This window comes from Lasioglossum baleicum, chromosome 8 (genome assembly GCF_051020765.1).
Source record: "Lasioglossum baleicum chromosome 8, iyLasBale1, whole genome shotgun sequence".
In the NCBI taxonomy this organism is placed as follows: domain Eukaryota; kingdom Metazoa; phylum Arthropoda; class Insecta; order Hymenoptera; family Halictidae; genus Lasioglossum; species Lasioglossum baleicum.
This window is the reverse complement of record NC_134936.1, coordinates 4,377,060-4,399,641: the sequence shown is the minus strand read 5'-3', so window position 1 is coordinate 4,399,641 and position 22,582 is coordinate 4,377,060. Positions and strand designations below refer to the sequence as shown.

The window sequence follows — 22,582 nt, the reverse complement described above, 5'->3', positions numbered from 1 at the left end:
CCTGCCGTAGCAGAAATCAACGATAGAAAGAACAGAAGCTGCTCAAAGAACACGATGGCTTGATTCTGGCCACATCAGCAAAGCTCCCGTGGGCCCGTATTCTACCCTCGGCACAATCCTGGCCGCTCGGTCCTGGATTCTGCCCATTTTAAGATGGCAGTAAGGTCACCCTAACGTGACGAATGCCGTTATACAGGACAGGTCGCACTAGTGTGGCAGGAATCCAGGACCGAACGGCCAGGATTGTGCCGAGGGCAGAATACGAGCCCACGCAAGCTTTGCTGCCATGGCCAGAATCGAGCATTTTTGTTTACTGGGTAGTGTTCAAATACTTTTTGCGTCCACTGTATATCCAATTCCAATTTATTAATATGTATACAGAGTGAGTTTAATATACGGGGCACTAACTATTGCCGCCTGCAATAACTGTGAAAGTATGATACTAGTATAGTCCAGTCAATGAATGCTCATAAGGGGGGTGTAGAGGGTATGGAAGGAACACAATTTTTAACTTTGATACGGTGTTTGGACTAGTTAGGAGGTAAACATACTAAAAGTCCCTACTCCTAGAAGGTGAGCGAGGTGCAGGTGAGGGCACGTAGAAGGTCCCCTTTTTCGGTTTTCCGCTTATATCTCGGAAACTATGCGTCCTAGCGATAAGACCATTCTATACAAAATTAAAGCTGACAAAATGTGCTATAAGATTGACTCCATTCAGTTTTTCGCTATCTCACATAGTTTCCGAGATATCCGCGCTCAAAGTTCACTAATTGTGAAAAAGAACTCTTCAGCACAATTAGTGAACTTTTAGCACGGATATCTCGGAAACTATGCGAGACTATGCGAGAACAAAGGTTTGCTATAAAATCAAACATTGATTTGATATTATATCAAACCGCCACACTACGGCCCTGTTGTCCGATGCAACTTTTATTTCGAAAACTTTTTTACTACTATTATATACTTTCGGAGTCATTGTAGGTGGCAATAGTTATTAGTGCACCTCCCTGTATAAGTACAAATGATTTTGGTAATTATTTACAAAAGCACCACCCTCTCCGATTTTGATAAAATTTATATATGATATAGATATGGACATTTTGAACAACTTTTTCCTTTTCCAATATAGGGGGGTCGCTTTTAGTTTTCGAGATATTTGCAAAAAACTATCGCGAATACTGTATTGAATTTTTCGCATTCCTGAACGCTCCGCTGCAACGTAGACTGTTTCGGTGTGGCGTTTGTTTACATTTTGACGCTGTAGAGATAAGAGAGAAAACAGGGGGGGGCGGAAAGGGCCAGCCTGACACCACACACACACAACCCAGTGCTTAACACGCACCCAGTATTTTTAAAAAGAAGGTTTCCGTTAAGAAATTAACATTTGCACCAATTTTCACTATCATATTTGTAATCAGCACGTGAAAATACGTAAGAATCTAGAGCATAATTTAGAAACAGTGGGTGCGTGTTAAGCACTGGGTGGGTGTGTGTGGTGTCAGGCTGGCCCTTTCCGCCCCCCCTGTTTTCTCTCTTATCTCTACAGCGTCAAAATGTAAACAAACGCCGCACCGAAACAGTCTACGTTGCAGCGGAGCGTTCAGAAATACGAAAAATTGAATACAGTATTCGCGATAGTTTTTTGCAAATATCTTGAAAACTAAAAGCGACCCCCCTATATTGGAAAAGGAAAAAGTTGTTTAGAATGTGTTGCTGCATAACATATATAAATTTCATCAAAATTGGAGAGGGTGGTGCTTTTGTAAATAATTACCATGATTTTTGCTGTTATACTTACTCTTTCTCTTGTGCGCCAATGTCTTGTTTGTGGTTCGCCAGTGCGAAAATTCTCATCTTACAATGTTCCCAATTGGAACGTGTGCTGATAATATACGGTAACAGAATCGTGAGACCTGTCGAATAAGAACTTCTGCCATTTACAAATGAGCCTATATTCTTGCACAAATGAATTGCAAACGATAGGAATGTTAAAGTGTAATTTCCAGAATCTTTAAAATCGCGCACATTATTATGCGTTTCAAGTTTGGAGACCGTAATTGAATATCGATTGTTAAGTCTCCTAAGTTATTTACACAAATATTAGATATAATTGGTCATTTGAAGTGATTAATAATTTGTCGATTTATTTGTTTATAAAGCGCACTGAAAATATCAGATTATTATGGTTCAAAAGGTATTAATCTAATATAATCTTGTATACATATTATAGTGTATGGAAAATATCCAATTATTATGGATCATATATTTACATGTATACGTAGTAATCTAATAAAGACAACGCTTATACGTAGTTAAATAAAAACACTTACAGTAATTTCTCGTTCGTTGCGAAACTGCCGGGGGTTTGAGTTCGCAACGAGCAAATAGGGAAGCCTTTTGTGATTTATGACTGCGTCCAGATACACGCCGACCGCGCCGAGCGAGACTTCAATAGGGAGCCGAACATAGAGAAGGACAGAATGAAATACGGATCGGGTGACCGAAGCGTGTCGCCGTCGCCGGCACAATTTAAAGGCCCGTGAGTTCTTACAATGTATGTAATGGCAGTGATGGAATTGTTAATTTTCCATTAGGCTTTTATGGGACTTTCACTAACTCATTTCTGGCATTTTTCTGATTAAAATGATACCAAACACGATATAATTTGGCCAATATTTAGTGGTTTAATCGACGATGAAAGTTTCGAACGCAACGAAGAAGAGCGTATGGGAAAGAAAGAGACAGCGGACAGTCGGTGCCGCCGTGCGGAGCGACTCGGCCGACTCGGCGTTGACAGGCAGTGGAGTGGGTAGGCACGTCGCAACGAGCGCGTAGTACATTATTCGCAACGAACGAGAAATTACTGTACTATGTATAATGAAGTAACGATTTAAGACCTTGGTGCAAAAACGGAGCAAGTTTATAATAAAAACTGTTTTTGTGTGAAAGAAAAGGTTTTCAATTAAAGTGCGAGTGTCAATGTAAAATAATCTTTTACGAAAATGGTTCTACAAGATGGTGGTGATTTAAATGCTGAACTTTATAACAGACACCATTTGTTTCGTGTTAGCCTTCAATTTAGGAGGAACTGCATGCAGAAGACTATAGGACGAATCAAGTAAATAAGAATAAGTAATTAACGAATATAGAATATCATTTCAGTTAAACAGTTAAATATCTACATTAATTATTTGCGAAGTCAGAGACGTGAACCCCTGATCTTTCCTCCATTTTGAAGAATGTACCTACATATGAGATAGTATTTAACATTTGTGTATACTAAATGAATATTACTGCTTGCGAGTAATAAACATTCCTATCGTTTGTAGATTCATACAAATACACTTTTCATGAATTACCTCCGTCGTCGTATAACCACCATACATCGATGGTTCCATTCTTGTGTTTCTTCTGGAAAATTGCCAGGTGTTCAGGTACAGCTGCTAATGCGTGCCGTTTTTCCCTATATATTTGCAAGATATGAATTATTATCAGATCCATTAAATCTATATTAAAAATATTAAATTTATATTAAATACGTTAAATCTATATTAAACATAATAAATCTATATTAAATATATTAAATCTACAGATTTAAATCTATATTAAGTATATTAAATCCTATAGATTAAATCTATATTAAATATATTAAATCTATAGATTTAAATCTACTATATTAAATATATTAAATCTGTAAATTTATATCTATATTAAATATATTAAATTTGTAGATTTGTATCTTTTTTTTTGCTTATTTTACGTCGCTTTGTGAACTCCTATTCAGGAGCAGGCTTGCCATATTCCGCGCGTGCCAGGACCCTTACCGCTGCGCCCCTCGCCCCGCTACTACGCTGAGCTCGCCACACTCTTCCCACTACACTGACCCGTACCGCGTGGAGCAAGATAAGTTAACGGTACGCGTCAGTGTTAGTGGGAAGAGTGGGGCGGGCGCAGCGTAGTAGCGTGGCGAGGTGGGGCCTGGTACCGCGCGGAATATGGCAAGCCTGTTCAGGAGTTATTTCGCGACGGGAGATTTGAATCTATGTATATATAGATTTAAAAGCTATAGTTGTTGCAGCATTACAAAAATATAATGAAATATAGTAGAGATGTATTCATTATGGTATTCTTCATTAGACAATCTTTGAGAATTTGAACACCTTGAGAACACGTAGCAAGAAATGTTAAAAGGAAAAATGATGTAACAGACAATATGACTTTAACTTCAAAGGAGGTAATTACTCCAGCATGGCATATACATTCTACATCTACGGCCATATACAAATGAACCTCGGGATACACAGTGACTCCCATTTATTAATTCGGACCCTCTAAAAAAAGACGATAACTTTTTTAATATTGGACTATACGATTTTAACTTTTTTGCGAAGCTAGAGCAGTTAGTTTACTACAGGATGTGAAAAGAAATATTTTCAAAAATTGCAATTGCTCGGAATTGTAGAAACAATACTAAAAGTTGCATTTTACAACTTTTTATGTGGGCCTATGTTGAAAATTTAAAAAATACGTTTTCTACTCGCGCTGTCGCGAACGTATTAAAGAAATAATTATTTTAATAAAAATTTAAACCAAGTTATTTGTTATTTGGATATTCAAATAAAAAGTAAATATAATTATTTATTATTCGAGCAAGTCTAAATTAATTATTTACAATAATAAAGTGTAATACAATTTCGGTTATTATTTGTATTGATAAACAATAACTGAAAGTGTATTTTTATTTTCTAATAATACTGAATTATCATTTATTATTCATAGTCATTAAACAAATTTTCTTTCCAACTGACCTCAGTTTTATTTGCAAATAAGAAATAATAAATAGATCACTTTTGGCATTATTTAAATGACTTTTATTTAAATAAAAAGTTCAGTTAATATTTGCAATTATAATCACACGTTTATTAATTAGTTATTATTTACTGTTTAGATAAAAATTTGCCGAACTCCGGTTCTAATGTTAAAATCTAATGCTAAATTAAAAGAATTCATTTTAACATGAAGCGTTCGTCGAATTTTTTTACAAATATTTCCTTTTCTATTATTCGTATCGCTTTTTTTTATTAAGCGGCTTCTTTGAAAATCCTCATTTTGTGCAAGAGCCCATTCTTTTTATAGTTCGTTGGACGTTTCTTACATTTTCATGGGATACTGTTTCTCACGCAGAACGTCGTACTGTGAAGTTTAAATTTAGATATTTTCTTGAATTGCCACGTTTTTGTGCGGAGTTGTAATTCTCAGATATGCACGGTGACGTCTTCCTATCCATTCTTTTTTACATTTTTTAAATAATCAAGAATGACACAGCGATTTCTCGTTAGAGATACGCGACATATCTGCATCATAAAATTTTTTTATTTTAAGGTCAGCTTTATTTCACTGTCACTGTACCTCCTAAACGGTCGGGAATAGAGGAAAATGTTATAAGAAAAAGTTGAATGGCATCAGACGGTGCATACTACGCAACTAATTTTATGCACTTTTGTGCATCGGTGCATCAGAAAAATGCAAGTGCACTTTTTTTTGAAAATGGAAACCTACATTTTTGACTGCACCAATCGATGCAGTTTGTTGTGCTCTACATAAAAGTACTAACATACTTATGCCCTAAACTTATTTGTTAAGAAGTTATCGAAGCTAAAAGTTCATTGAGTACAGCCTGTTCCAGTTGCGTGGGACACCCTGTATATGAAACATTTTATTATACAGGGTGGCCATTACAAAGCGTTACAGGCGAATATCTCCAAATATATTGATTATACGCAAAAATGTTACAGATGAAAATTGTTCAGTACCGAGGGGGACATCGAGTGGTGGGACTTTTATTTTTCTCGGTGGACAGTGCACACTGCAAGGTGAGGTGAAGGTCAATTGTTTTTTTTTAGATGGAATGATATGTTTTTTTATCCACCATCAAATAGTGCGTTTTACGATGAGTTCAATGACCAATCAAGAGTCAAGGTCATTCAAGGTGAAACTTGCAGGGAAATGCAGAAAAGTTGTGATTCTTTTATTTTTTAGTTCTTTAGTACTTTAGTTCGTGCCTTCGAACTTTCACACCAAAACAATAACATGTGTTCAATATCATCATTACTCAGGACTACATCAAAGTCATTATCAATGAAATGAAAACAAACGTATTTATGTATTACTGTGCTCGGAGAGCACAATTAGTGAACTTTGAGCGCGGATATCTCGGAAACAATGCGTGATAGCGAAAAACTGAATCAAATCAATCTTGTGACACATTTTGTCAGCTTTAATTTTGTATGGAATGGTCTTATCGTTAGGACGCATAGTTTCCGAGATATAAGCGGAAAACCGAAAAAGGGGACCTTCTATGTGCCTCCCTGCACTCCGATCACCTCCTAGGAGTGGGGACTTTTAGTGTGTTTACCTCCTAACTAGTCCAAACAAAGACCCAAAGTTAAAAATTGTGTTCCTTCCATTTGCCTCTACAACTTTTCGTTGACTGGACTATATGCACAACGTTACACAGATCGACCATCAGAATCGCATATGGCATTTAAAAGACTAGAACAACGTTTTCTTACGACGCGTGAAAACATGAAAGTCAGAATACACGAAGCTTGTGCTAAGATAAATGTTGAAATGTTGAGCAAAGTTAGAGAATCATTTAAATGAAAAATTGTTAAGTGCATTGAAGTAAGAGGTAATCATTTTGAACACATACTAAAGTACAAATAAAACGATCGCCACTTTTCTGCATTTCCCTGCAAGTTTGACCTTGAATGACCTTGACTCATAGGTCATTCAACTCATCGTAAAACGCACTATTTGATGGGGATAAAAGAACATATCATTCTATTTAGAAAAAGAAAGTTGACCTTCGCCTCACCTTGAGGCGTCCTTGAACAACTTTCATCCGAAACATTTTTGCGTATAATCAATATTTTGGATATTCGTCTGTAACGATCTATAATTGCCACCTTGTATACAAAATATTGAAATTGATAATTTTCATTAGAAAAACAGACCAAATAATGTAATACTTTCTTTTGCAATTCAGATCATCTGAGTTACTGTTTTTTATTTCCTTCTACTAACAATATAAGTAAATATAAACCGTCTTGCAGTTTTGTTACACTGTCGCTATTTTTAAGATAAACATTTTAACTAATCTCATTAGAAGAAACTAAATTGAATGTCATTTCTTCCCTTCATGATTTCAGGGGACATCGACATCTTCGTTTTTAAAAATTTTCCAACAATTTTGAGTTTCATCTTCTCAATTTTGCTTTAAATGCTTAAAGATCCGCGGTCTGGCTATTACAAATATTAATCGCGCTTTGCTGACATTACGAAATTCAATGTTCGAATGTTCAATGTACAAATATTACTTAATTTTATATTTCCAATGAGATTCCGTAGACAAATAAATAAATAATGATTAGTTCTTACATTAACTTGTCGATCGCATGCTTCCTCTTATGTTTAAGGTGATCCCGTGCGCTCCCATGAGTCGGCGAATCTCTAATTATCTGTGGTCCATCTACCGGCACGAATTGAGTTCCTGAAAAGTTATTTGTATTTTAAATAGATCTCAAGATGCACACACTTCAATGTGTATTATTTGCGCATGACTTGTATTAAGAATCTTTTATAGAGAACATCTTGGAACAGCCTTTGTAGATCCAAAACAAGTAAAAATCTGACTAAATTCCATCGAATCTAGGTGCACGGCAGTGCACCAGCCAAGTTCCTCGCACTACCTCCTTTTACACGAAACAACTTAGCCGTTTTTTAGAGCTTGTAACTCGGCACTGGAGGCAGATGGAGAGATGTAATTTCGTACACTTGTTAAATGCTATCATGTCTCAATATTGACAAAACATTAATCTTCCAACATTAGTAGGTTCCGAGATATAGGACCTCAAAAATCGCATTTGTCACCGACTGACTGACTGACAGACCATTAAAACCTTTTGGGTACTTCCCATTAACCAACAAGCTTGAAATTTGGTACATAGGTCCACCATAACAAACACTTAAAGGAATAATTATCAAAGTTTGAAATTTTACACCTTAAAGGGGTTGTATTAAAAAAAAAAACATTACGAAATAGGTTATGTATGGAGAAAATGAAATATGCCGCTTTTCCCATAAGGAACCGTGTAAATTCCGGAGAGAATCATCTGCTCTCTTCAAACGTCCGCACAGCGCCATTCGAGGTAGTGACAAAAAACTCAAACTGTTAGATTACGATAAGATAGAAAATAACACTAAAATTATAACAAAAAAAAAATCTAGGTAAAGTTGGGTTGTAATTCGCCGGCAGAGTGTTAATCTTTGATACCTACTTGATAATTGATGAAATTTCAACAAAAATTGATAAAATCCCAACAAAACCATCCTGTAAACAGGAGGCAAGTTCCGATGGCCGTAAAAAGTTGAGAGATCAAACAAAATACGGCCAAGTTCGTTAGTTTAGAAATACCTCTTACAATACTGAAAAAAGCGTTTGTAAAAATTAGTTTAAAAGAACGCTATTTAATTTTTAATGAATTACATGCAGGGCTAAATTATTCAATCTTGGCCGCTATCTAACACCTTTTATGGCCATTGGTTTAAAAAGTAACGGCCAAGTTTAAATAATTTAGCACTCCATGTGATTCATTAAAAATTAAATAGCGTTCTTTTAAACTAATTTTTACAAACGTTTTTTTCAGTATTGCAAGAGGTATTTCTAATCTAACGAACTTGGCCGTATTTTGTTTTATCTCACAACTTTTTACGGCCATAGGAACTGGGCTCCTGTTTACAGGATGTTTTTGTTGTGATTTTATACTCCAGCAATTTTTATAAATTTCCATAAGCCATAACTGCATAAAGATCCACAGTCTAGTTATTAATTAACAGTTATGGCTTCTGAAAATTTTAAAAAATTGCTGGAATATAAAATTTGATAGAATTTATTAAGATTTTTATTCGTTTTGGAACTACAAAGGCTGTTTCTACTAAAAATAGGATTTTATTTCATGCCACTTTCTTAAAATTTGTCGATAAAAATTGAAAATAGCATAAACATCCGCAGTCTATTAATTACCATTATAGTTTATCACTTCTTATACCATTATAGTAATCGTTTATTCAGGATTCAATTCTCTCTTCAACTACAAAATTAAAATGTACTACTTTTTGAAACCGTACAACTTTCGTTTCAACCATTTTTTCATATAACAAATAATTGACAAGTAATTTAGATGGCACACTTATTTAGCTGAGTCACCCTGTGAATACATATGTATGTAAGTTTACGTAATGTACATACACTCCCGCTCATAAGTCTTAGGACAGTGATCATATCTCTATTCAACTCTGTACAAATGAAATAATCGTTGGAGGATGCGAACAAATTTTTCCTTATTTATAGGTTTACATGTTAAGGAAAGGATGATGCACTCACATATATCAAAACTTTAACGAAAAAGTAAAAAAATATTTACATTTTCATCGAAGAATCCACCACGTTTCTTTATTACAGGTTCCTCTATTCTTGGCATTCGCGTGATCAATTTTTTCATACATTCTGTTGTTATATTATTGCATTCTCGTTACAAAATATTTCAAAAATGTGTTTTCGAAGTAGGGCAAAAGTTTCGTACCTGTCTATCCAGTTCATTCCATAATTTTTCTATGGGGTTCAAATCTGGCCATTTCATAATTTTTTATTACATAATTTAGACAGTAAAATTATTAATTTCGTCATTCTTATCATGTAATTATTACTAAACATATGAGGATATTTATATTATGTAGTTAAAATAGTTAAAGGTTCATAATTTATAGGAAATACCAGAGAGTTGTGCTAAACACCAGAGGTGCCCTAATTGTAAGACTTATGAGCGGGAGTGTACGTATAAGTATATAAATATGTATAATTACCCATTGTGGGCACGCTTTGGACTCTTGGGATTTCACTGGACATGGATAAGTTGCTGTCCACGTGCATCAAAGTACTTCCTGTCAGGTCATAGCTACTTTGTGCCAGAGCACCATGTTCTTCATCACCATTTGCAGTGACTACTTCGGAACAATCCAAGCCTTCGGCTATTCGAAGCATAGCCACGGCTAATTTTTGGTCGAACGCGTTACTGCAAACATACGTAATCTCATTCTTCCTATTATACAGGGTGAGTTCGAAGAAACAGAACACTTCAATATCTCCGTTACTTTTCGTTGTACAAAAAAACTTCTTCGGATAAAGTTACACTGTTTGAAGGACCACATGTAACGGTGTAAGGGAAAAAATTGTTGAGGTCATTTTTTTATGAGACTTCAAGGTCATCGATATTTTTTTTAAATGGAATGAGGTATTTTTTAATACATCAATCGATGCAACAGGACATTCGTTATAAAAAAGTACTAACCTACGTATGTCGAAAAGTTAGTAGTTCACGAGATATTTCAATTTAAATAACTCTAAAACACCATTACTGTCGTACTAACAATAAGACGTTACACAAGTAAGTAAACGCGAACATCAATTTCAATTTCAATGTCAATTTTCCAATTCCAACTTCAATTTTTCAATTTAATTTCGTTAATATCAACTTCAATTTCAATATCAGTCCTTCAACGTCAATTTCAATATCAACCCTTCAACTTCAACTCTTCAATTTCAATTTTTCAAATTCAACGTCAATTTTTCAATTTCAATTCGTTAATTTCAAACCTGCAATTTCATTTTCAACGTCAATTTTTCAATTTCAATTTCAACTCTTCAATTTACACTAGCAAGTAAACGCTAACATCTTAGTACGACAGTAATGGTGTTTTAGAGTTATTTAAATTGCAATATCTCCTGAACTATTCATTAACTTTTCGACATACATGCGTTAGTACTTTTTTATAACGAATGTCTAGCTGCATCGGTTGATGTATTAAAAAATACCTCATTCCATTAAAAAAAATATCTATGACCTTGAAATCTTGTAAAAAAATGACCTTGAAAAATTTTTCCTTTACACCGTTACATGTGGCGTTACAGTGTAACTTTGTCCTAAGATGTTTTTTTGTATAACGAAAAGTAACGGAGATATTTAGGTGTTCTGTTTCTTCGGACTCATCCTGTATAACGACAATATTAATTGTCATTAGCTAGTGATTAATCAGACGCAAAGGTTTTTACATGAAGGTTTTATGGTGTAGAGCGAATAGGAAATGTAACATGTGTTATTGGTGATTGATAGATAGCGGATTTTATGCATTTACGACAAAAATGAGTAGGTGTAATTTAAAAAAGTAAAACTATTAGAAAAATTAAAAAATGCTGGTACATTGTTTTCAATCTATTCAGGAAGAAAATAAACTTCCACTTCACTCCAGTTTGTTGCAATTCAGCTATAAAGTTTTTATTTCGCATAAAGATCCGCTGTCTAGTGACTGATTTGCTATAATAGAAGATGGATGTTTCCTTGAAGACTTATCGTTGCTACATTGTCCTTGTAGTAAAGATATTAGCTTTGAACGAACTATAAATTAAATAACAATATCTGTGATCTTACTGGAGGACATTGAAGTATTCCTGAAGGTCTTTGTGGTTGCAAGTTGCCCAATGTGTTTTGTAGCCCATTAAAACAACGTTCGGCGCTAATTTTCCAACGCCTGTTACTTGCATCATAGCTGAAGCACCTCGTTCGAAACTCAATTCCTCCACCATGTGATAAAACGATTTTATGCGTTGGCGATGTAACCACGCATAACCGTTTCGAAGTCGAACCGAACGCAGTCGATACGATAGATTCGTCTAAAAACATGTTTTTAAGTTGGCACATTTAAATAAATGAATAATATTTGGGACGTGGGGGGGACACAGGACTTTAAAATTAAAAGCTTAGTAATTTTAAATTATAATCAAGTTATACAATTAAGTTCTGTTCTGTAGTGTCTCGAACATACTACATTGAGTTTTACAAAAACATTCTGAATCATTCTGCCAAATTATTTCTCACGTTAACCTTCCAAAAAACACTAAACCTGCCGAGCCTTAAAAGTAACTGACAAGATTGATTTTATTTAGACTTTGTGCAGCTCCTATTGTAATATGTGCTTCACTAAAGATATCCATGCAATCATTTCTTATGAAATTATTTGCATTATATCAATAATCGTAAAATAAAGAATCTGGAACCATTTTGTCATTTTGGACATATGTACCAGAGTTGAGTAAAAATTTAATCAACGATTGACGACTAAATTTCTGCTTGAATCGTTAATCGCAATTAACAATTAATCTTCTAGTTTAATCGTTAATTGCGGTTAACGATTACATTCCTTTCAATTGTGCATGTCTATTTTTGAAGACGAGGAATCATTCTTGATGAACCCAGGCTACAAATTCGCCACTTCGGAGCTGCAGAAATTTTAAGTTACATGTGTGCACATTATCTTAACACATGTACGATGGAGGTCATGTGAAAAATCTGTTACGAAACCATTTAACAACTTGGGACGTTCATTGTCCACACATTTGAACTAAAACTTACAGAAAACAACGACTTTTAAGAGCAATAATAACCATGACAAAGTGTAAGTATAAAAATTTATATTTTTAGCGCCTTTTTTAGCTATTATTAGCGCCTGTTCCTTCGGATGTTTCTTTTTTTAATTCCGTGACGTAAAGTACGCTCGGAAACTTTTCAACAGAACTTTCAGAATGCTCCGTATAAATATAGAAACGCTGCGCTAATTCGGCGGAGTTGAAGGTCGGGTGAAAAAAAATTCTTGTTTAGTTACATTACATACCGGAAATACTTCTCCACAGATCAACAAGGAATGGTTTTTTGTAATGAGATTAGCCAGATGCAGTAATGCTGGCCTGGCGCCAGGTGCACCTGCTAGTGCCAAAATTTGAGGCGCATAATTCTTCACGTGCTCGTCGATGGAGTTCAGTCTAGAAAAATTTGATTAATCATACCTATAGATTAATGTCACTAAAATTTTTGTTACTATCTTAAGGAAATTCGATTCAACCCTTAGCATACGAAGCGAGATCTTTTAGGTACCTCAATACATGCAGTGACTCGTCACTAGACAGCGGAGTTTATGCACTTATGGCAAAAATTAGTAGGTGTAATTTAAAACAGCGAACACATTAGAAGAATTTAAAATTACTGTTATACACTCCTCAAAAGAATTAAGGGATCACTTCTGCGAACCCGAAAAATTGCTCCCAATATACGTGATCATAACTCCGTCAAAAATTTTTGTATCGATATCGTTAAACAATGGTTTGAAAGCCTGCAACCTCTAGTTTCAGATGCTCTGTTTCAAATTGTTGCTATGTTGGTTTTTTACAAAGTTGTAGCGAGATGAAGACAACATTGACGGTTAACAAAAATTTTGTGCAAATTTGGAACATCACACGAGTAGCAACAAATTTTTTTCATAAATCGCGTTAATATCATTTGGAAGGGTTATCTTTCCTGTGTAAATTGTGTGGTTATTGAATATTGTGCGATTTGTTTTATTCGAGTTATTCAGCATTGAAGTAAATATGGGCTCTTCTCTCTCTCTCTCTCTCTCTCTCTCTCTCTCTCTCTCTCTCTCTCTCTTTTTAACTTTAACGTTTAACTTTAACTTTAACTTTAAAGCAATAGAAAGAGCGTTCCTTGCTCTTCAAGGTACTCATTTTGTTTTTTCAATTTCATTAACATTTCGATATACCAGGTGTTTCTGAAAATATGCTTAAAAAATGCACAATTTCCATTTTTCCTTTAACTCGCTGTATCTCGGCGAAAAATGATCGTAATACCATGATCCGAATGTCAGATTGAAGCAGAGATTCTGCCGATTCGATTGAGTACCCCATGAACTCACTGCGACAATTCTTTACCTATGGCGAATGACTACGGGAAATTATATATAGCATGTTAAAAAAAAAATTTTCCGCGCGTGGTACTGGAGAAACCACATTTTCTTGAAATTCTACATGTTTAACGAATTTTCTCAACGTTAAAAAACGTTCGTGCCATAATCTCCCTATTTTTCCACATTCTGCAAAGTTTCAGCTTCAATTTTTAAAAAATTTCATCGCTCTACCTCATTTCTATCGAAAGTTCTTTGATTTTGAATCGAGTTTGGTCCAAATTTACCCACTGTGCGACGCGGCGCATTCAGAGATGTCAGACAGTCGTTGTACGTGGCGCTCTAATTTCTGCGACGCACTAACTTTAAACACAGCTGCCATAGGTAAAAAATTGTCGCAGCGAGTTCATGGGGTACTCAATCGAATCAGCAGAATCTCTGCTTTAATCTGACGTTCGCATCATGCACAAGACTCTACGATAATATTTTCGGTTTCTGGAGCCAGTTAAAGTTAAAAAGGAGAGAGGCCCATATTTACTTCAATGTTGAATAACTCGAATAAAAATAATCGCACAATATTCAACAACCACACAATTTACACAGGAAAGATAGCCCTTCCAAATGATATTAACGCGATTTATGAAAAAAATTTGTTGCTCCTCGTGTGATGTTCCAAATTTGCACAAAATTTTTGTTAACCGTCAATGTTGTCTTCATCTCGCTACAACTTTGTAAAAAACCAACATAGCAACAATTTGAAACAGAGCATCTGAAACTAGAGGTTGCAGGCTTTCAAACCATTGTTTAACGATATCGATACAAAAATTTTTGACGGAGTTATGATCACGTATATTGGGAGCAATTTTTCGGGTTCGCAGAAGTGATCCCTTAATTCTTTTGAGGAGTGTATCATGTAATATGTGTTTCGAATTCGTCTCGATGTCCCCTAAATATGATAAAAAAAATCAATGTGTTTCTATTTGGAAAACCCAAAGTGACCTCGATTTTGCCATAAAAATAAATTGCTTTTGGAATTTGTTTTACTGATATCTATCGTGCAGTATTGTGCACTCCATACCCTGTAACCCTTGTTGCAAACTTTTTTGTCAGATGGCTGCAAGCACAGTGTTGGGCAACATTTAAACATATCATTATTTAAATACCAAGTTATTTGTTATTTGGATATTCAAATAAAAAGCAGAACTAATTATTTATTATTTGAGAAGGTCTAAATAAATTATTTAAAGTGGTGAAGTTATTTACAAATACAATTTAAGTTATTACTTGTATTGACAAATCATTCGATTAAATATTTTGTATTAGTAAATGTAATTCTAAGTTATTATTTATTACTCATAGTCATTAAATAAATATTCTTTCCAACTGTCTAATATTAATATACTAATATTAATGTATGGTCTGTTGTGCATTATTGGAGAAGCTTTAGAGCTTGTTCAGTTGAGGCGATTTCGAGTCGCGCGATTGCGAGATACTAGTGATCCGTATATTCAAAATACAAAAAAATAAGAGAAAACCACCTCATTCCAAGTAAGAAATAATCCTTTATTTGCAAATAACAAATAATAAACTGATCAGTTTTTGCATTATTTAAATGATTCTTATTTAAATAAAGAGTTTAGTTGATATTTGCAGTTACATCGCACGTTTATTTTTATTATTTGTTATCTAAATAAAAATTTTCCCAACTCTGGCTGAAAGTGAGTGAAAAATCGTGCGTCGCGTTAGAAGAAACGCCCTGTATAGTAATAAATATAAATCTCACGTGATCTGCTCTTTATGGTAGTTCATATATTTAATATTAAAATAGCAGGAATGTCTGGAGAATCAATTGTATGGTCGCGAGTTTAAAAAATGCAACATAAGATATCTTGTTATCGTGTATGAATGTAAATAGAAAATGTGTAAATATTCTTACCGGTATACGATAGAGAGAGCCGTTTTGTAAGTTTGCGCTTGCGTGCTGCTGCCCCAATTTACGTCTGGCTTCCGGTAAACGACTATCAAATACAGCGCGAAGATAATCACGAAGGTAACTAGTGATGTCACCCAGTCAATTAAAAACATTATGGAAACGCAAGTGATAAAACCGAACAAAGACAGCCAGGTGTTGTAATACTGTAACATGTATTAAATTGCATTAGTCACGTTCATTGCTCGCTATTAGACCGTGAATCTCCGTGCGTTCTTAACTCATAAACATTTCAAGAAATCAATAAAATATAACATTCTCTAGAATTCAAAATGTGGCTTATAATTGTTTCTAGAAAAACTATTGATACCGAAGACAGTGTTTCATTTAACTGCAATTGTTCAAAAATTGATCTTGAAAATTAATTTTGCATAAAGATCATTCATTATATTTTTCACAAGTAAATATGTATAAAGGACATTATTAAAAAGAGCACTGTGTAGAAAAGATTTCCGAATTTTTAATTTCGAAAGCGAATATTTAATCTTTGTGTATAATTTAACTGATTGTTTCATCAATAGGAGACTAATAATAATAATGTAATAATGTATAAATTGTGTTGAATTACACTTTTTAAACTTTGGAGAAAAACAGAAACACAAACTTCTGAAACAAAATTAATTAGTTTTTGTAGGCCACAGACTGCGATAGAAAAAATTCAAGAAAGAAATTTGTTCATGAAAAATGAAGGTCACCCTCATTCTTTTAAATGGCACTACATGTTTTTTAGTATTGCCTATGTCAAGACGAGTTCAACGGCCAAGTATGTTATGACCTTGACATAGCCTTAACAATAAGGTCTTAACAGTAACGCAATCTTGATTTGTTGATATTTCTTTCGAGAGATCAATATTTTGACCAATATCAGCAACTCTAGCCTGCCTTACTGTTAAAACTGTTGAAGGGTCACCTTCATTTTTCATGAACAAATTTCTTTCTTGAATTTTTCTCTATTGCATGTCGTAACCAACTAAAAACTAGTTAATTTTGTTCCAAACATTTTTTAATCTGGTTATCGGAAGTGCCCGAAAAATCGTGGCGACAGTGGAACCAAACGTAAAGGGGGATCTACATGAAACGTAGGTCGAAAATGTAAAATAAAATTTGTTCATACGAGTGTTGATTTTCGAAAAAATCGAGTTTGAAAATTCGCCGAATATGCGTGCTATCGAATAGGAATCGTCTGAGAAATTTAAAGACAGTAGTACCAATTAAAACCCTATTTTCAGTGGTACAGTAAATTCGCGATTCTTGTCAAACAGCCTGTATTCTGCACGGACAACTATCGCATACCGACATTATTTTTTATGACTGCGTCTACCGGCCGAGAGTACCAACGAAAAGCCGAACGTAGAGAAGGACAGCGTGTAAGTAAGGATAGCGCGGCTGAAGCGTATCGGTGTGAACCAGTACTAATCGAATTACAAAACTACTTTATTTTTCATTATTTTTTTATGGGACTTTCACCAACTTATTTCTGGCATTATTCTGATTAAAATGACACCAAACACGATGTAATTTCAACTGTATTTAGCAACGAAGAACAGCGTACGGAGCATTCTTTGAACTGTGCCGGCGACGGCGACTGTCCGCGTCTCTTCCTTTCCCATACGCTGTCCTTCCTTGCACCCGAAACTTTCAGCGTCGATTATACCACTAAATACAGTTGAAATTATATCGTGTTTGGTGTTATCTTAATCAGAAAAATACCAGAAATAAGTTGGTGAAAGTCCCATAAAAAATAATGAAAAATAAAGAAGTTTTGTCATTTTTTGTCATTCGATAGTGGGTAAGCACCTGACAACTATCGCGTAATAAGATTTGTAGGTACGAAATCAATAAAAATCATACTAATTTCTGTCGAATTTGATACTCCAGCATTTTTGAAAATTTTTATCCTCTGTCGCGTTTGGTCATGACCTACCGGTTCTACTTACAAACGCTAAGTTCGTAGACTTGGGGGATTTTTAAATCCCACTTTTTCGATTTTCTCGAAAAGAAAACTCGTATGAAAAAATTTTATTTTATACGTTTTACTTATTTTTGTTACGTACAATTACCCTCTTTTCGGTTGTACCACCAGTTACTAACCACCCTGTGTACATTCATCATTATAATTAGTGATTAATAGACTGCAGATTTGGATAGGTGAAATATAAAACAGAAAAGAGGATTAGAAAAATTTAAGACTATCGTAATGTTGTTTTTAATGGAACAGAGTCATCAAGGGATGCACCAATTTTTATTTTATTCTTGCTTCCCACAATCAATGCAGAACAGTTTTATTTTGCACGAAGATCCGCAGTTTAATGATTAGTATACTGCGGATCTTTATGCAATTATGGCTTTTGAAAATTTAAAAAAAATGCTAGGAAAAAAATATGACAGAATTTAATTTATTTCAGATCTAAGAAGGCTACTGGGTCATTCTATGCCAAATCGATCACTTTTTGCAGGCACCATGGTCGATTTTGTTCTAAATGAAATATGTTGTAGTTCATGTGAAATTAGGGGGGGTTTAAGTCATCATTTTGCCGATTTCGAATTTTTTTAGAAATGGCAGGCCTTCAAAGTTTTCAATTTTTGCCCATTTCGGCGAAAACGGGCCTCGCTTATGAATTTTTATCTCGGGAACTGTTTGTCCGACTGAGCTACATTTTTTTAGTTTTATTTGGACAGGATTGGGCTATTACAAAATAATTTTTTCAACCTCGAAAATCAACTTTATAATGTCGAAAAATTTGAACAAATTTTCTATCTGAAACGGGGGTACATGACGTCTTTTACCAGCTTATTGTGACGCCAATTTTAATAATACCATATTTTTCAAGGGCTCATTTTAAAGGGGAAACTTCAAGGAATATAATTATATTTTTTTCAAAATTTAAATTACTCCAGCCCCTCATCGAAAAAAACGTAAATAAAGAATTTGTTTAAATTTTTCGACATTATAAAGTTGATTTTCGAGGTGGAAAAAATTACTTTGTAATAGCCCAATCCTTTCCAAATAAAACAAAAAAAAATGTAGTTCAGTCGGACAAACAGTTCCCGAGATAAAAATTCGTAAGCAAGGCCCATTTTCGCCGAAATGGGCAAAAATTGAAAACTTTGAAGGCCTGCCATTTCTAAAAAGATTTGAAGCCGGCAAAATGATGACTTAAACCCCCCCCCCCTAATTTCACATGGACTACATCATATTTCATTTAGAACAAAATCGACGATGGTGCCTGCAAAAAGTGATCGATTTGGCATGGAATGACCCTACTACCACGGAAAATAAGATTCAATTTGATTCGAGTTTCTTAAAATTCGTCTACAAAAATTACAAATAGCATAAACATCCGCAGTCTACTGATTAGCATTAGATAATTCCACATTTATTTTGGAGGAATCTTTAATATTATTCTTACCCTAAAGGTAGGACGCCATCCTATCGGTCGAATTAATGCCGCGTGAAAAGTGCAGAAATTTATTAAGGCATATGACGCCAAATAGAAGTTTGAGATCAAAGGCGCTACTGCATTCAAGTTAGCTGAAAACAGAAATTGTGGACACAACAATTATATTATAATATTATAAAATACAGGCACGTTATTTTGAACATTATCAAACGACTTTTGAATTTTGTGTAATCCTATTACGAAATTAGAAATTGGCTTTGATTGGGATAGTGTGACTTCAAACATCAAAGGAAAGACAAGATAAACTAGTTTGAAAAGGTATTTTTGCATCATCTTATTTTTCAGAATCACATATATGTGCTGTATGTACCAATTGTATTTGTATTAACCTTTAACTACCCGCGCTGATGTAAAAAGTACACCAATACAATAATATACAGGGTGGTCCACGCAACTTGCACATCTATAATAACTTCCAAGTTTTGTATACAGAAGTTGCATGGACTGAAGGGATACATTATGTAGTGTATTTATTTTTTTACAGATGGACGCGTAAAGGACATATGAAAGTTAATTTCATTTTTTAAAATGGAATGAGGTATTTTTTGATACATCGTTCGATGCAGCTGGACATTCGTTATAAAAAAGTACTAACCTATGTATGTCGAAAAGTTAGTAGTTCAGGAGATATTTCAATTTAAATAACTCTAAAATACCATTACTGTCGTACTAAGACGTTACACAAGTAAGTAAACACTAACGTCTAGTACGACAGTAATGGTATTTTAGAGTTATTTAAATTGAAATATCTCCTGAACTACTATCTTTTCGACATACATAGATTAGTACTTGTTTATAACGAATGTCCAGCTGCATCGATTGATGTATCAAAAAATACCTCATTCCATTTAAAAAAATGAAGTTGATCTTCATATGTCCTTTACGCGTCCATCTGTAAAAAAAATAAATACACTACATAATGTACCCCTTCAGACCATGCAACTTCTGTATACAAATCTTTTTCGTGCAACGCATACTTTGGAATTTATTATAGGTGTGCAAGTTGCGTGGACCACCCTGTATGTACTGTCCAGAGCACGAGAGAAAACTAGTGGGAGGGAAATGGGGCAAGAGGAATGCAAAGGCAATCTTCTTAACCCCTTCCCTGCCTGCTAGTTTTCTCTCGTGCTCCGCACAGAAATCACAAGGGAACATATTCAGATGCGAAAATCCGATTTTGATGAAACTTATGGGAGCTTAAGTTCTTTGAAAAATATTTGATACGTGTTTTTTTCATCGGCAACCATCCAGTTTTAAGGGGTGAAAACAGCCCTCAAAGTAGGGGGTCAAAACCATATTTTTGAGATATCTCGGAAACCAGAGGTCGAAAAAATTTGAATTTTTTTAAAATTGTGTGTTTTTCAATGGGAAATGTAGTCGCGAAGAAAATTTTAACCAAAGTTTTTTGTTTAAACAATATATTAAAAATTTTATTTTTTTGCAGTTTCTCTTATTTCTTGTTAGTTCATTTTAATGTAAACTTGAGTGTCAGTAACACAGTGATAAATGTGGTGTACTAAATACTAGTAAATACACCGCGCGGATAGTTACGTGAAAATTCAGGGCACGGGTAGTTAAAGGTTAAATGTTTTGTTTATACCATTTTTCATTTTCAAACTTAGAATCATACTTCGAAAAGTGCGATGTTATTTGGAATTCGAAATCTCCTCTTTAGAATCATTGTATATAAAACGTTTTCGTATAATAAATAATAAAATTGCTACGTATAAGTATACACAGTAAAGTCGCGATATTTTTCTGCGACCTTGTACCCAGAATTTATCCAGTGTCTACCCACTCCACCGCCGGCCAACACCGCGCAGCGCCGCAAGGCGGCGATGATTGATCTCGGCTCGGGTATATCGGTGTGAACCACTACTGATCGAATTACAAAACTTCCTTATTTTTAATTATTTTTTATGGGACTTTCACCAACTTATTTCTAGCACTTTTTTGATTAAAATAACACCAAACATGATGTAATTTCAACTGTATTTAGTGGTTTAATCGACGCTGAAAGTTTCGGGTGCAAGGAAGGACAGCGTATGGGCAAGAAAGAGACGCCGACAGTCGCCGTCGTGGGTACAGTTCAAAGAATTTTCCATACGCTGTTCTTCGTTGCGTTCGAAAATTTCATCGTCGATTAAATCACTAAATACAGTTGAAATTATATCGTGCTTGGTGTCATTTTAATGAGAATAATGCCAGAAATAAGTTGCTGAAAGTCCCATTAAAAATAATGAAAAATAAAGAAGTTTTGTGACTCGATTAGTAGTGGCCTCACACCGATACGCTTCAGCTGCGCGATCCGTATTTACATGCTGTCCTTTTCCACGTTCGGCTTCGTTTGTGCGGTCAGAGCGGTAGAGCAGTCATAAACGAATGTCTCTACACGATATGACTCCGTGCAGATCACAGGCCGTTGGAAAAATAATGGCGACTTTACTGTACGTACATACATACATTCATAACAATATGACTTTATACCATTTTCATATTGGAACAGGCAATTGTCAATTGCAATTGTTGGAGTGTGTGCATGGTGCTGGAATGGGATAATGGAAGGGGGAAAAGGAGGAGAAGAAATGAAGCCACTTTCTACTTCAACTGGCGACACCGATCCCAACGTCTAAGGCAGGGCCCGCTAGATCAGTGATGCCAGATGTGGGGAGTCACGGTGAAATGATGTACCCCCTCTCTGATGACGGGGAATGAGTGGGGCGAATGGGAGACATGTTGCACGTGCGCGATGGGGACCGTGGAGTGTGCGCCTGCGCACGGTGCTGGAATGAAATAGTGGAAGGGGTAAGGAGGAGAGTACATGAGCGCCGTTCGGCGCTCATTCTAGCATCACTGCGCTAGATAGCCTTCCGGATGAGTCCTCTAGCGGGTCTAGGACGAAACGCTCTTTTCCTTTTCCTCCTCTCTTGCATATTATTAACGCTCCCACAGTTTATTATATTGAATGTTTACTATCGTTGATGGAAAATTCAGATATTTCTTTTACCTATCAAAAGGAACAATGCTGCAACAAAGAACGTCAGAACGTATCCGCGGTAAGGTTCGCCGTGTTTGCCATATCCTTTGCTGAAGTATATTAGGCCGGGATAAATACGATCTTGGCCTAACGCCTGAATCAATCGTGGCACCGACAACAAGTTTGTCAAAGCTGTAGACAGAGTTGCAGCGAAACAGCCGGCGTAGATGAAGGGGCCCCAAACCGACATCAGTTGCATTACCTTAAAATAAGAAAGAGATTTAAGTTTGCTTCGTCACACTATGC

The 22,582-nt window shown here is 35.1% G+C and overlaps 1 protein-coding gene and 1 long non-coding RNA gene across 5 annotated transcripts in view; one reads left to right on the top strand and one right to left on the bottom strand.

Annotated features, from left to right (window-relative positions):
* The window catches only part of Nkcc (sodium potassium chloride cotransporter), a 93,984-nt gene that overhangs the window by 8,577 nt on the left and 62,825 nt on the right, over positions 1-22,582 (bottom strand). For 3 of the 4 annotated variants that reach the window (XM_076429620.1, XM_076429621.1, XM_076429619.1), the window contains 9 exons: positions 22,307-22,538; positions 19,249-19,370; positions 15,785-15,984; positions 12,787-12,934; positions 11,547-11,788; positions 9,925-10,133; positions 7,441-7,552; positions 3,360-3,463; positions 1,799-1,913 (listed from right to left, as the gene is read on the bottom strand). In XM_076429620.1, the coding sequence (XP_076285735.1) occupies positions 1,799-1,913; positions 3,360-3,463; positions 7,441-7,552; positions 9,925-10,133; positions 11,547-11,788; positions 12,787-12,934; positions 15,785-15,984; positions 19,249-19,370; positions 22,307-22,538 (1,484 nt within the window). Of the gene's footprint in view, positions 1-1,798; positions 1,931-3,359; positions 3,464-7,440; positions 7,553-9,924; positions 10,134-11,546; positions 11,789-12,786; positions 12,935-15,784; positions 15,985-19,248; positions 19,371-22,306; positions 22,539-22,582 lie in introns of all 4 variants that reach the window. The other variant, XR_013009505.1, reaches the window with a different exon arrangement.
* LOC143211706 (uncharacterized) overlaps positions 1,642-22,582 on the top strand; it is a 137,186-nt gene continuing 116,245 nt past the window's right edge. The window contains exon 1 of the long non-coding RNA XR_013009506.1: positions 1,642-3,118. This is a non-coding gene — a long non-coding RNA (uncharacterized LOC143211706). The remainder of the gene's footprint in view (positions 3,119-22,582) is intronic.